We start from the raw sequence: 14048 nt of genomic DNA, 5'->3' as shown, positions 1-14048 counted from the left end.
CCCTTTATTTATTTGCTTTTTGTTTAGCTTTTTCTTGCTGGTCAAGGTCATGGTGCTCTACCATCATTGGGGTCTCAACTACTTCCATAAACTATCACACCTTGTAGCCCCATGCGCCTTATTTCTTGGCCCAGGCAACTCTCAACAAGTGAAGGAAAATGAATCCAAGTGGTATGTCATCACACAAAAAGAAGAGATGAGCAACATGGTGTCTAAGTGTTGCAAACGCGATCATTGGCATGGAATTGCATAAGCTCAAGATGATAATGTGTTAATATTAGAAATAATTTTTTAAAAATAAAAAATATATATTATTTTAATATATTTATAAACAAAAAAACATTTTAAATCGCTACCACAATTCCAAACCAGAAACAAAAAAAATGTTTACAGTCCTAATTTTCTATTCCTGTTTTCTTATCATGATATCAAGGTTAAGCAGGCGGGACGAGATATTGTCAAATTCACTTCGATATTTCCAAATATAGTAGAGGAAAAATGGATTCAGATGCAAGTTCTTGAAATGAGATTTGTGTGGTTAAAACGTAATCCTGTGGAAGCCAACTAAGAAAAAAAACGAAGCCACCATTTTGAACGGAAAGATTTAACAAGAGAAAAACTGGATACTGAATCCCCAGTTCCCTACTGCAGTTGAGCAATGAGCATTATTGCCAGCCACTCGTGGGCACGGGACCATTGCCTATTGGCATGTCTACTTACTTCACGTCTCCTCTTCTCTCTCTTTAACATTCCTCATGGACTTCGAAGATCTCAGTTGCTTCGTTTTTCTTGCTCTCCTTTAATGAGCAAACATGGTGATCATCTAGTGAGCGCCTGGCACAGTTAATCTACCATTGATCTTTCCAGCACAACAAAAGATTCATAAGTAATCAATTACCTTGACTTCCAAATAGGGAGCAAATAGTGGTGATTTGGATGCCGTGTTTCATCATTCACTATGCCTTCCACCCGCAACATTCCTTTCCTAAAAGAGCTGCGATCATGAAGTAGAAGTCAAGAGGGGCAAGCAGATGTAAAGCATAACCATAGTGCTGATAATATCTCATTATCAAAGTTAGCAGCCTTCCCCTTTCTATTTGCTGCCACGGGCAGCTTCTGCTCTGAAAGCAAATATTAGAATGTGTTCAATATTTTGCTACAGATTATAATTACTGAATTTATATATATAGCTCTGGGTTTGTTTTATTCTTCACTGTATAGAAAGCATACACACAAGACAGCTGAATAGTTTATCTGGTATAAACATGCATAGCTGAAACGTCTTATATCTTAGAGGCATCGGCTGTAACTTGGCTTAAAGCCACAGCTGTCTTTGATCCGGATGGACAACCTAAATCCATGCAAATGAAATCCCCAGCAGAGAGGAGTTTCACCAGATCCACGTTGGTTATCACACCAAGTCCATGAAGCATGTAGACAACATCTTCAGTAGCAACATTGCCTGATGCTCCTTTTGCATATGGACATCCACCTAAACCCGCAATAGAAGAGTCCACTGTGCTAATCCCCACCTGTTGATAATATAAATGACAATTGTTGGCAGATCAGATAGATGACAGAAAATAAAAAATAAAGACAAATTTTAAAAAATTGTGTTGGATGAGTACAGAAAAGAGCACATCCTCCACAGATGGGGATTAGCACTTCAGTCCAATATGCTCTTCCAGTTTAGTCAGATGATTACTACCACAAACATTTATGCTCATATTTAGTTGGTCAGATTAGACTATCTACTCTATTAAGATACAACTATACAGTTGTCCAGTGTAAAGAGGAGAGGAGAGCATATAACAAGCAGTCCAATTGTATGCCTCCCTAAATACGGTTCTACCATGGCAAGGTTCTGAGTTCCCCAATGCTTACCTGGAGGGACACATAAATATTTGGAAGATATTGCCCATAAGTATCATGGAAGTGGACGGAAAGTTTCTCGACAGGAACAACAGCCATTACAACTTCAAGCATGGGAACAAAAGCCCTCACATGCACATGAAGACAGAAAACAAAAATAGGTGTCAGAACAGGCAACTCAGAGCCCTCACATCTCTTGCATCTGCTAACTATAAGCGGGCAACAAAACAAAGAGGAAAAGGACGTCAATGAATAGCTGGAAAGCAAGATATATTCATATTCATATTCATATATATATATATATATATATATATATATATATAGAGAGAGAGAGAGAGAGAGAGAGAGGTAACTATTTGCTACAATAAAAAAGAATAGACAAAAAAACAAAAATATTTGTTATGAATGCGAATATAGATGTTTCTAAGAGATAATGTTCGTCTGATGCAAAGGTCATTACAATAGAGCTCCAAAAATTTGTTGAATAAAATACCCATGACTTCCTTTCACAGAGGAGCAATATCATTTGCAAGGGGGATTCTACACAAGAAGCTCCACTAGCATCACAGAAGGAAAAGGAAATCAAGAGAATATCTGAGCCCTAAAAGAAAGACTACCTGAGAACTGGGTTATGCCAGGAACAAGAGATGATGGCAAGTTTGTATTCAGACACGAATACATGTTTGCAAAAAGAGTATTATAAACTGAATAATCACAAGTTGCAGATAACAGACAATTACTATTTTGGTTTATTTTTGCAATGGAAAGCAGGCAAAATAACTGATGAAGAAAATGTGCAACTTGGTGACAATAAATGAAATCAGGCAATCAAGAACCATTGGAGTCTGGTACAAAAGCAAAGGTAAAGCTTCCATCTCCTTAAACATCAAAACATTTTGAAGAGGCTGATCAATGCCAGCAATTCGCACAAGTATTTTCCTTATTATACAGCATCTACCACTGCTTCATAATACAGGTTGATCAAAACCGCTTGGATCTGTTTCAATTGCACTAAAAACATTTACAAAATAAGATAAACTTGAAGTTACAATTAAAACCTAATCAAATTACCAGAGGTACCCATCTGGGTGAAACAAAACTTGTGGCCTCAGCAATTGGCAACCTAGAAGATACTAGTCTATGAATCAATTCAACCTTTACATCTGTAGGCACAATATTTTTCTCATTGTTCAGACCATCCCTTGGACCAGCTTCCACGATCTTCACAAATTTATCCAGCACTGCACTCTCAATGGTGGGGGAGCTGTATAAAAAAGTAACTAACACAAATATGCATCAGAACCACATATAAATGGTACTAAATTTGGGTATCTTGGGCAAAAAAAAGTACATGCATTAAATGGTACTAAATTAAGACTACATTATGGAATTGATCTATAATTTTAATTCTATTTCAATGATAAATTCAGATTGGTATTTCATGGGTAAATAATTGATGTTAGTGATTTATATTAATTCATGATTTCAATTCAAGATTTCAGACAGAACAATGGCAACCATCATTCACTAATTTATTCATCAAGTTCCAAAGGAGACACGGCCTTTTATAATCCCACAGCCACACACAGTCCCAGAAATAAAATCCCCCACCCCTCACAACTTGGATTTTTCAGATCCCCTAAATCCAGGATTGAGAGGTTTCGGTATGATAAAGAGATATAGTAATTTCTGCCCACCTAGCCAAGACCATGAAACTAAAAAAATAATTCAACAACGGGAGAAAAAGTGATGTGCAACATTGACAGAACTATAAAAGTTCTACTTAAGTAGACTAAGACTCAATCTCAAACAAATTGCAAAAAGAACCATATAAACTCAACTCAATTCAACAAGACCTCATTAATCTCAAACCAGTTGCAATAGACTACAATGTTAGAACCATAAAAGGTTCATATTTTCAAAAACATCAAAATGATGAAAAACATTCTCCAGCATTGACTCATTTCACAAAAGTTTAACATTTTTTTGCAAAAGGTAGTCACGTACCAATCGGAGCATCAAAGCTACGAATCAACTGAACAATAGACTTAACATCTAACCGCTTTGGAATTCCTTTTCCAACCATCACTTTCAAGTGAGGAGAATCAAACACCTACCAAACAAACAATCAATTAACACAAGACATTATTACTAATCCAAAGCAAGAAACTTTAAGACAGATTTTCATTAAATTTCTTCAAAGCAACAATCTTTAACTCAAAAACCAAATTGGGTAACTGAAAAAACAAATTACCTGAGCAGAGCAACCAGACTCATCAATTTTCAATAGTGCCAAAGCACCAGAAACATCAGGGTCAATACCGATAACCCAAATGGTGCCCGCATTATTCCCGGTCAAGTCATCCCCACCCAAATTTGTAGTCTCAGTTTCACCAGGTAAAGGAAAAGTGAGAGAGTCTAACCAGTTCTGTTTAAGTTGAGCAGCATCAGCTTTCCCCCCCCCCCCCCCAACGTTTACTTTTTTGTTCCTTGAAAGTTTGGTATTTTTTAAAGGAAGGGGTGTTGGAGAGTTTGTAGTGCAGAAGGCTGTTAGGGTGGATAAAACGGGGTTTTTGGGTTTGATGATGAATCTTGAAAAGACTGAGTTCAAGCTCATGAAATTTTTCAAGTTTTTTGTTCAAATTTGAGGCGATTAATGGAAGAGGTAGGTAACTTGGTAGGCCATTTTAATTTAAAAGCCATCGTTAAATTAAAATTTACTAATTTAATCAATCCCATATAATTTGGTCTTTGATTTTGTAAGATACGTAGTTCTTATGGGGTTTTAAAAATTATAAGTTGGTCAATTAACTAGAATCCATTGTTAATTTTTTTTAATCCAAGCAAAACTTTTTTAAATTAATTTTTGTTATGTTTGTGGAAGGCATGGCTTGGAAAACTTGAAAGTAAAAAAAAGGTCTTTTTGAAAGAAAAACAATTAAATTGTTGTGGAAAGCAAATGGAAGAACTAAGTTACAGCCAAATATATTAATGCAAGATTCAACATTGAGTTTTTTTATACAAAAGCATTAACTAACCATTACACTAGGAGGCCTCGAACAAAATCTATGTTATTAATGTTTTAATTAGGGGTTGAAGGCTGAAAATAATAATAATAATAATTAAGAAGTAATTGGTGATATTTTATTGGTTACTTTCTAGAATTTATTTTAAAGAAAGAGATATATATAAAAAGAAAAAAAAGAAAAAAATTATGATCTACCAAAAAAGAGATTCGAAAATTTATTTGTATTTGAGATAAAGCATTTGAGATTTCTCTAAGTTGGATTTATTAAATTAAATACCACCTCAATTACATGAAATTTGAATTCGAGAGATATTCCAGAGATAATCTTTGTTTTGATAGTCATGCAAATCTATATAATTAATGAAGTCATTTAAAACCTTCACAAAATCAGGGACAAATTTAGAAATTTAAAAAATAAGAACAAATATTTGATAAATTAAGTTTGAAGGATGAAATTGAAAACAAATAAATTTTTTATAAAATGGCTAAAACTAAAAATTATAAATAAAAAACATAATTACCGAAGTTGAAATACCAATATAAAAAAAAGTCAATTTATAATTTTTATGGGAGGAGAGAGAAGAAAAAATAAAATGTTCATTAATGATAATCTAATCAGAATTGAAGACACACATCACTCTAATAGAAAGAGGACATGATAATACTTCTAATGAGATGACGGAATAATAATTTTGGATATCAGGAGGTGTTATAAGTGCCACCTAAACAGCACAAGCATCTCTAAATTGACTTTTTATATATATATATTGTAAAAAACCGAGAACACCTATTGACCCCGGGCTTAATTTTTTTTTTTTTTTTACTTTAAATGTATTTTTTTATCATTTTACAGTGCATTTTAAATATTTATTATTTTTTTATATTTGATCAAATATCAAATTATTCATCAGCTTAAATTATAATAACAAAACAATCACTATGAAAATACAAAATATCCTTTAATGACATATTTAAATTTTTTTGTTTTAAATGATATTTTGAATGTTTTACTATATACTCAATGTAGACAAATATTTATTTATTCTGGATCAATTTGAAAATAAAAAAATAAACTATGAAAAGATTTCAATATATTTAAAAGCCAGAATTAAGTTTTTTGAGTGAAAAAAAAGAAAGAGTCATTAAATATCTTTAAGCTACTGTGTTTTCCAAACACCAAATAGCTATTTTTAATTTGTTTTACATAAAATATTATTTAAGGAAAATGTTTTCTAAGTCGGTCAATTTTGTATGCATCATTTTGTCAATGGCGCCTTGGGAAAGGATCACACTAACTTTTACATGGATGGTGATGAAGTCTTGAAAAACCTCAAAACACATTGGGTTTTTTATAGCTGTGATTTTGGGCCGGAAACCAACTTGTAAAAAAAGTTCTCTGTGAGTCTTGATACTTAAATTAACAAATGTAAAAAGAACGTGTTCTGCAAACACTGCAATGCATCAAAAACATGAGATAATCTCTGCATCTAATTTTAGAAGAGCTTTTCTTCTCCCTTAGAAAAGTCTGGTCTTTGAAACTAGAACACTCATGCACTAATTTACCTTTTCACCCTTTAGATTTTTTCTTAACTCATAGTGGATTTGTTCCTCTATTATATGTATCTGTGACAAAAAGGCACGCATGATTTGGATTCTGATTTCTTGAATGATATGCGACTTTTAACTCACAGCAGACCTGATCTTGAACTGATCATGACTATCTTCTGGGAACAAAATCTTCATTATATTTCAACACTCCAGCCACATCTTAGCCCGTGATTCGACTATGATGAGTTTTCGGCAGGTCAATCATGGCACTTGAACGATTCTGTAATTTAAATTACAAGACCAGGCATACTGATGGACAGGGATAGGCATGGAGACAAATCATGAAGACACGCATTTTGTCACGTAACAGTAGTAAGAAGTCTTGACTAGGTATAATCTAGTAGGTGGCCGAGGATATATAATGCAAGAAATTCGTAAGGATGCCCTTCTCATTCTATAAACAATAATAATATTGTTATCATTGACTGGACTTTCAGCAGTAGATAGGAAGAGACAGGCACCGAGAATCTCTCCTGTATGTTCAAAATCTTTGAAGGATATTTTGGAACCTAGAGGAGACCCAGCCCCTCATAAACACATGCATGCAACATTTAGTGTCTGCCTTGTTTCTGGAGCAAAACTCTCCGTACTCTATCCCATTTTCAAGCAATCTTTGTTGTTAAAAAGGAAGTAAATCTTTGGCATATATATCCAAGGCATGGCCTCTATACTATACAGTATACACAACAAATCATGGCACTTGAAATCTCAAATTGTTGTTTCTTCATGAGTGCACCCACAATTCCAAGTGGATTCAACCTAGACGATAATATGCGTTTCTACAGTGCACCTACCAGCCCTACCAAGGGGACCTCCATTGCTACATATGATCTAGAATCCATGCCCGCCACACCAAAAACATATGAAGATGCAAATTCCAATCTTGATGACTTCGAATTCGAAACCAGTCGGCGTTTCAACATCGGCGATATTGATTCGGGAGGTAGTATGAGATATGAAGATGCGATGGAAGAGCAACAAAAGCACCAACACAAGGAATCACTTCCTGCCATGGCATTTGCGGATGAATTATTTTGTGATGGTAAGGTGATACCACTAAAGCCTCCACCGTGTCACAATCACAGCTCAACTCCGACATCCCCTGAGTCCCAAATGGCGAAAATTAAAATCTCATTTCTACGACGGAATGTGTGGAACGATGATTTTGATCCGTTCATGGTAGCTTTAAAGACCGTCAAGGGAGAAAGGAAGGAAAAATGGCAGAAAATCAACCGTACACGGGCCCGGTCCATGTCGCCTATACGAGCCAGAAGTGACTTGATGGACTGCATGCATAAGCAGTGCAAGCAATTGGATCCTATCAGACCGAATCTGAATAATCAACTGGAGCTCAATGGGTTGCCTACTCACATATGGATTCCAAATATAACAAATGCTAGTTCAAAAAGGCTAGCTGAGTCCAAAGGAGTTCTGTTTGCAAGAAAAGCTAGATTGATGAAAATAGACCTGGAGTGGCCACGAGAGCCCAATAAGCCAACCCTTCAAGAGTCCATGCTAAAGGCTGGAGAGAATGCCAAAGAAACGGGAGAGCCTAGTGAGAGAAAAAGCAAGAGGCAGAGTATGAAAAACTTTCTGTATAGGAGTTTATCTACGAGGAGAAATGATGAGCATAGAAAGCAAACAGAACAGACTGTTGAAGTTTCAAAGCCAGAAACTAAGAGGAAGTTAAGCTTTAAGTCCATGGGGTTAGTTGTCCGCAATGGGGAGAGAGGAGGGTCTCAGATAACCAAGGTAACACAGACACGTTATAAGCCAAAGCTGTCTTTGTGCATGGGCAATGGAGCAAAATATGTTGAATGAATAACCCATATTGTCTGTACAGGCTATTTTATAAGGTCATCCCAGTATCATTGTGGGATTATAGCAGTAGCTATAATGTATGGTTTACAATTTTTCTCCTCGTATTCCTATTGTATAATACATTGACTTGTATTGCTTTAATGGCTTCTTTGATGGAATGTTGTTTGCGAACACTTCGGACTTTCTACCTTTTTGTTTTTTCCCTCCTTCCAAGAGCCATACTTGTCTTGTTTCTTGCTCATCATCACATAAAAGTTGTTCGCATAATATTACTTCCCATTTTGGTATCTCTGGTTATGTGATACTAAACACTACGTTTCAATATCATTAACAAGAGCACAGGAACCAGAAGATAATCCCATCTGCATGATCAAAGTTCGTACTCTGAGGGATCAAACTCAAGTACTGAGCTTATGACAGCTTTGATTAAAAATTTTATATACCATTGTAAATGATTACATAAAATTTGCAGGATGGCGTGAAATGGCCACACAACCCCCCTCGAAAAAAGGAAGTAGAGACGAGGAAAACAAGATGAATAATGGTTGGCTAGCGCATTCATGCAGCTAAATTACAACTCCTATTTCCTGCTTTTCTATACTGAATTTAGCAAGGCAGAAATTCAATTGGAGAATCAATTTCTTGGACGATATATAGGTTTCCATGTTTGCAATCGTGGAATCTGTCGTGAAACTTTAGTGCTGCAAATAATGACTATTCCAACACTTCAGTCGGCCAAAGCCTCTTCCACCTGGAAATCTCTTCATTGTTGTACAGCTTTCTGATCCCTCCATAAAATCCATCTGCCTCATCACCCTCCTCCCGATGCTCTTTCCTGTTGACCGCTGTGCTTCTCCAACGTGAGTCAGGTGTATACTGGTGGAACTCCAACACTACAGTGTCTGTTCGCAGAAATTTGATGTTAATTAGAGTTAAAAGGGACCGTAAGCAAAGGCAAACTTCATTTGGCTTTTGCAATCACAGACATGGATTGCAAATAAGATGTGCATTGACATCATTTCTCGAATCTTGAAAATAAGTGCATGACCTCTATACGCAGTCACGAATAAATTTGGCTTTTGCAATCACAGACATGGAGCATATCATCATTTAACAGAAATTCCTAGGGCTAGAACATGAGGAGCTTCAACTTTTTTCCAGAGTCAAAACAGATGACTAAGATTCATATATGCAACAAAAACTTGGCTTCACAGTTTTAACAAGACTGCATTTTTTGCAGTACAAATAGAGACATAAACATTCTCTCTTTATCAAGTTGCAACTAGCATGCCAAAAAGAGTTTCTTTTCGATGATGTAACTTGACTAGCGGGCCATCAAGTGGTGTGGTTTACTTAAAGACAATACAAGGCCATTAAGCTTGCAAAGAAGGCAGAAAGCTGGATGAGAGATTAGAAGCTTACAATGGGAAATTTATTGCAGCCCCACTTTGCTAAAGATTCCAACTTAACAAAGGGAGGTCTCTAAAAGACATTAAGTTCTTTCTATGTGGTTGGCCATAAATATTCCACTGAGACAAAGGTTATCAAAATGTTGGTGGAAGCTGTGACATTTTGACAGGGATTTGTCGTTGGGGACCAATCAAATAGTATAATTTGGTGGTCCACATATTGAAACACTGAATTCAAGAAAAAGACTTGCCCAAAACCCAAAACCGGGTCCAAACTGTGAAAGTAAACTTGGCTTTATTTTTATGTCATACACAGTTTAAAGGAAAGGTGTTCATTGCATCTTTCACGAACATGATTATATTATTCAAGTGCACTGGCACAGTTTGGAACTCTCTTTCTTTTCTCTCTTCAAAATGTTTTGCCCAATGCTGCCAAACATGAAACCGGACTAAAATTGTGTTATTTTTTAGTGTTCAACAAGATGATTTTAGACATAATAAAAGTAAGATTCCTCAAAACCTTATCTTCTAGGCAATCACATGAAACATAAAGTGGTAATTGCTAGGAAGAAAAGATGAAATGAACTCACCGCTATTATGACACCGGCAATAATTTTCATTTCCATCACATGACTCCAAGTGACCTACAACACCATACCACCAACCTGCAAATATGCATGGTAATATTTAATCAATCATTAAATCATTTTTTAAATCTGGTTAATATATTCAACATACACTTCTAACTATGTACTACAAAGAATTATGCGTTTATTTAGGCATGTTCTATAGAAAATTCAATGCGAATCACTTCAATATAAAATAGGACCTCTGTTGTCTCTGGTTTCTACAGACAAGAAGAGTATTTTTTATTATAAAAAAAGTCCCCCTAGATTTTAAAGCTCACCAATATAAATCTACTTATCTCTAGCTCTTCTTCGTAGACAATAATGAGCAGATTGGGGTTGAATAATTCTTATTGTATGGAGTAAATACTCTGATATTGATATATCTAACTTGGATAAAACATCGAGAAATTCTGATTAGTGGCAAGTTTCTGGTATGGAGAACAAACCATAAGGAAACTCTTTGTTTCTTCTCCATTGAATCTCAATGTGATCTCCAGGGCGTAGATCATTCAAGCAATCAGAGATATGTAGATCATGAGGGGAGGTATCAAAAGGTGGTGCTCTAAGCCTTTCCCATGGCACACCACTCTCTGTGGCAATTGCTCTCCTCCCATGTGGTGGGTACCTGAGATAGACGAAACATATAAAATTCAATCCACTAGATCCACTTACTATATCAGTATTATTTTAACATCAACATCTTTTACAGAAAAAGCTAATTCAAGAATCTTTAACACCCTATGAATAGTAACTATGATGTCCATAACATAAAATCTATCGAGAATCATGGTCCAAGAAGAAAATTGTTTTCATTACCTGACTTGAAATGTATCCGTCCCTGGATCATAACTTAGATTCGCATCATAACATGATAGCATGAATCCGACGTGCCCATTCTGCAATACAACATAAGTAGCATTTACTACCAGGGATGAAAATTCATAAAACCTCACACATCAATCCTCTAGAGGGTGTTTAACTAAAAGCATAATTATAGAATTTTTAGACTTGAAGAAGTAGAAACTATTCAAATTTAAGCTCAATTATAGCTAATTAATTAATGTAAACAAAAAAAAAAAGGGTCATGATCGATACCTCACGGTTAAAGACTTGAGCAGGGAACCAAAACTTGCCAGTCTCAAGAGCAAGGTACCAGGACATGATTGAATTAACAGGAAGAGAACTCCTCTGCTTGCTATTGTTAATAGGATCAGCCTTTGGGCTGCTCCACGAAGAAGGCCAAAACATTGACAGAAGCCTCATAAAACCTTTTGGCTTTCCTTGTTTGCAACTTCCCAAATCCTTTCTCGAAGCTAAATGCCATTGCCACTCCCTATAAGCAGCAGGGCCAATCACCCTGCCCCATTTCTGCTTCATATGTTTTTCCCATAAATGATCACTCACGCACCTTTCCCTCAAAGAAGTACACACGCCTGCCATGCTACAAAGCCCTGCAGGAGGCAACCTCTCAAGAATGCATTCCAAGGCCAATTCAGGCAAGTCCAAAAAAGACATCCCTCCAGCTTCACCATCAAGAGAACTTTTTTCTGTTCTTGCACTTGAACTTAGGCTCATATTCTTAATTGTCATTTTTAAAGGAATTCTATCGATATAAAAAACTTTCAAAAGGGTGCTCCTTAATGACCCTAAATAAGAGAAGAGAAGCAAGTCCTTCAAGAACCAGAATGACAACAATCTCATTTCACTTGTCCATGGAGGCAAAGGCTTGAGAGGGAGGGGCTTTAACAATAGGACGAAGGAGAAACAAGTAATGAAGAAGTAAAGTAGCATTGGAGAATAAAGGGTATTTATATCGCCGATCAAACTCAAGTTTGGCATAAATTGTTGGATAAAATAGTGGAAGATCAATGGATGAACCAATAGTGAAAAAAAGAAGTAGAAATGGTAATAAAAATATTAAATGAAGAAAGAGAGAGGAAAGGAAATGGAAGGAAACAAATTAAGCCTTCTCCTCTCCTTCCTCCTTCCAACAACAACAACGCCCACCTCTAAAAAAACCCAAAACAAAAAAAAAAATATTTTGATATTAACAAAGTGGGATCTTCTAAAAAGAACAATCCTTTTCTTTCATAAAATTCATAAAATGAGGTTTTACTGGTATAGAGAAAGCCCACCAACCCACAAGTGGGCCATCTCTTCAAAAATAAAAAAAAGTTTAAATTAGACCAAAAGCTTTCTCCCAAGTCCTATCTATGAACACCCCAAGGAACCAAAAAAAAAAAAAAAAAAAAACTTCACTTGTGTGAGATGTCAGCTGTCATATAAACCAACTCAAGAATCCAGAAGCAGTAGAATTCTCAACCCTTTATTATATCCTTTATGGACGCCAGTGCACCCACAGCCTAAACAGCTGTCAATAAATAAATAAATAAGGGAAATGGGGTATTAGATGAGCCAAGAAGGAGAGAGCTAGTGAAGGTGGTGGGGTATTCATATCTGATTTGGGCCTCTGATACATGGAAATCCCAAGAAGAATACAAACCAGAAAAAAATACAGTTGCAGAAACAAGATAAGAGGGGCTAGATACAGAGGCCCATATCTCTCTGAAAATCTGAAATTTGGCAAGTAAAATAAAAAAAAAAAAACAAGCTTCAAGCTTCTTTTTAAAATAAATAAAAAGGTGGAGAATACAGATCTGGGTAGTTGAGATAGAACCCCAATTAGGTGACTCAACCAACTCCCCAGTATCTGTTTAAAAACTAAAAACCAAAAGAGACAAATATTAGCAATAAAGAAGAGAAAAAAAGTGAAGAAATATTGAAGAAGATGGTTAATCTGGAATGCGGGGTCCCCTTTATTCACCTTAATCCATCATTTTCTTTCATCAAATTCTCCTCTACCTCCCATTACGACACCTCTCTCTCTTCCCTATATAGCAAAGCACTGGCGTTGGATAGTAAGAGGGAGATTATATTAATATTTGTGTGATTGAATGAGCGAGTGGTTATAGTTGAAGCGATTTCTTTTTTTGGCGTGGATGTGAAGCGAAATCGTTACCAAGATCTATCTATCTTTTTTCTCTTTCTTTAATTTCCGTGTTCTTTAGTTTTTTTAGAACTTGAAGGGAAATTTATTTGACCAGGAAAAGGAAGCGGTTAGGATTATCAGGAATCAGGCTTCCCATTGGTGGTTAAACAGGTTTCTGCGTTTTGTCATTATGCAGGGCGGCAGAGCTTCTTTATTAAGTAATTCTCTAAAAGGCGTGGGAAAGCACGCCTTTTAACTTTCCTTATCATTATAATTATTATATTATATTATATTATATTATTCTATTATATTATATTATAACATATCCTAAAAATACTGTAGTTGTCTTCTTTTTTGTGCTTTCCCACGCCTTTTAACTTTCCTTATCATTATAATTATTATATTATATTATTCTATTATATTATATTATAACATATCCTAAAAATACTGTAGTTGTCTTCTTTTTTTTTTTTCGTTATTTTTCTTTTAATGAATTTTTATTTATTTAATTTGTTAATGCTAATTTTTTTTATTTAATTATCAGATTTTCATAACACGGATTCTGGGTTTGATGGGTTAACCTGGTTTGACGAGTTAACCCGAAATTATTTTTCTTTTTAATTAATTTTTTTCGTTTAGTTTAGTTTGTTAATGTTAAATTTCTTTCTATTTAATTATCAGATTTTCATTAT

The 14048-nt window shown here is 35.3% G+C and overlaps 2 protein-coding genes across 3 annotated transcripts; both read right to left on the bottom strand.

Annotated features, from left to right (window-relative positions):
- Positions 1 to 453: 453 nt before the first annotated feature.
- LOC118055528 (hydroxymethylglutaryl-CoA lyase, mitochondrial) lies at positions 454 to 4489 on the bottom strand. The gene is made up of 6 exons (XM_073407167.1): positions 4127 to 4489; positions 3880 to 3985; positions 2944 to 3152; positions 1885 to 2010; positions 899 to 1532; positions 454 to 797 (listed from the first exon to the last, which is right to left on the bottom strand). Exons 1-5 carry the CDS (start codon positions 4487 to 4489, stop codon positions 1284 to 1286), a joined length of 1053 nt encoding a protein of 350 aa, XP_073263268.1. The 3' UTR covers positions 454 to 797; positions 899 to 1283.
- Positions 4490 to 8750: 4261 nt separating this feature from the next.
- Positions 8751 to 13527, bottom strand: LOC118055527 (F-box protein At2g32560). 2 transcript variants are annotated; one of them, XM_035067448.2, is made up of 6 exons: positions 13192 to 13527; positions 11463 to 13088; positions 11184 to 11263; positions 10814 to 10992; positions 10329 to 10403; positions 8751 to 9231 (listed from the first exon to the last, which is right to left on the bottom strand). In XM_035067448.2, the coding sequence occupies exons 2-6, from the start codon at positions 12204 to 12206 to the stop codon at positions 9044 to 9046; spliced, it is 1266 nt and encodes a 421-aa protein (XP_034923339.1). In that variant the 5' UTR covers positions 12207 to 13088; positions 13192 to 13527; the 3' UTR covers positions 8751 to 9043. The 2 variants fall into 2 exon arrangements, with proteins under 2 accessions (XP_034923339.1, XP_034923338.1); XM_035067447.2 differs by lacking the exon at positions 8751 to 9231 and adding an exon at positions 9241 to 10167 and having other exon boundaries at positions 11463 to 13527.
- Positions 13528 to 14048: the final 521 nt, after the last annotated feature.

This window comes from Populus alba, chromosome 1, assembly GCF_005239225.2.
Source record: "Populus alba chromosome 1, ASM523922v2, whole genome shotgun sequence".
Lineage (NCBI taxonomy): Eukaryota > Viridiplantae > Streptophyta > Magnoliopsida > Malpighiales > Salicaceae > Populus > Populus alba.
Note: the sequence above shows the minus strand (reverse complement) of the source record. Positions and strands in the feature narration are given on the sequence as shown.

What these genes read in the sequence shown, in the direction of transcription:
- LOC118055528 (XM_073407167.1), bottom strand. Translation starts at nt 4,489, where the DNA reads ATGAGCTTGAACTCAGTCTTTTCAAGATTCATCATCAAACCCAAAAAC. An exon ending in AGTCTGGTTGCTCTGCTCAG is followed by an intron (nt 3,986 to 4,126) that starts GTAATTTGTTTT and finishes TTTGTTTGGTAG; the next exon opens with GTGTTTGATTCTCCTCACTT. An exon ending in CACCCAGATGGGTACCTCTG is followed by an intron (nt 2,011 to 2,943) that starts GTAATTTGATTA and finishes TTCTGTCTTCAT; the next exon opens with GTGCATGTGAGGGCTTTTGT.
- LOC118055527 (XM_035067448.2), bottom strand. Translation starts at nt 12,206, where the DNA reads ATGCCAAACTTGAGTTTGATCGGCGATATAAATACCCTTTATTCTCCA. An exon ending in CTCAAGTCTTTAACCGTGAG is followed by an intron (nt 11,264 to 11,462) that starts GTATCGATCATG and finishes GTTGTATTGCAG; the next exon opens with AATGGGCACGTCGGATTCAT. An exon ending in TTGCCGGTGTCATAATAGCG is followed by an intron (nt 9,232 to 10,328) that starts GTGAGTTCATTT and finishes TTCTGCGAACAG; the next exon opens with ACACTGTAGTGTTGGAGTTC.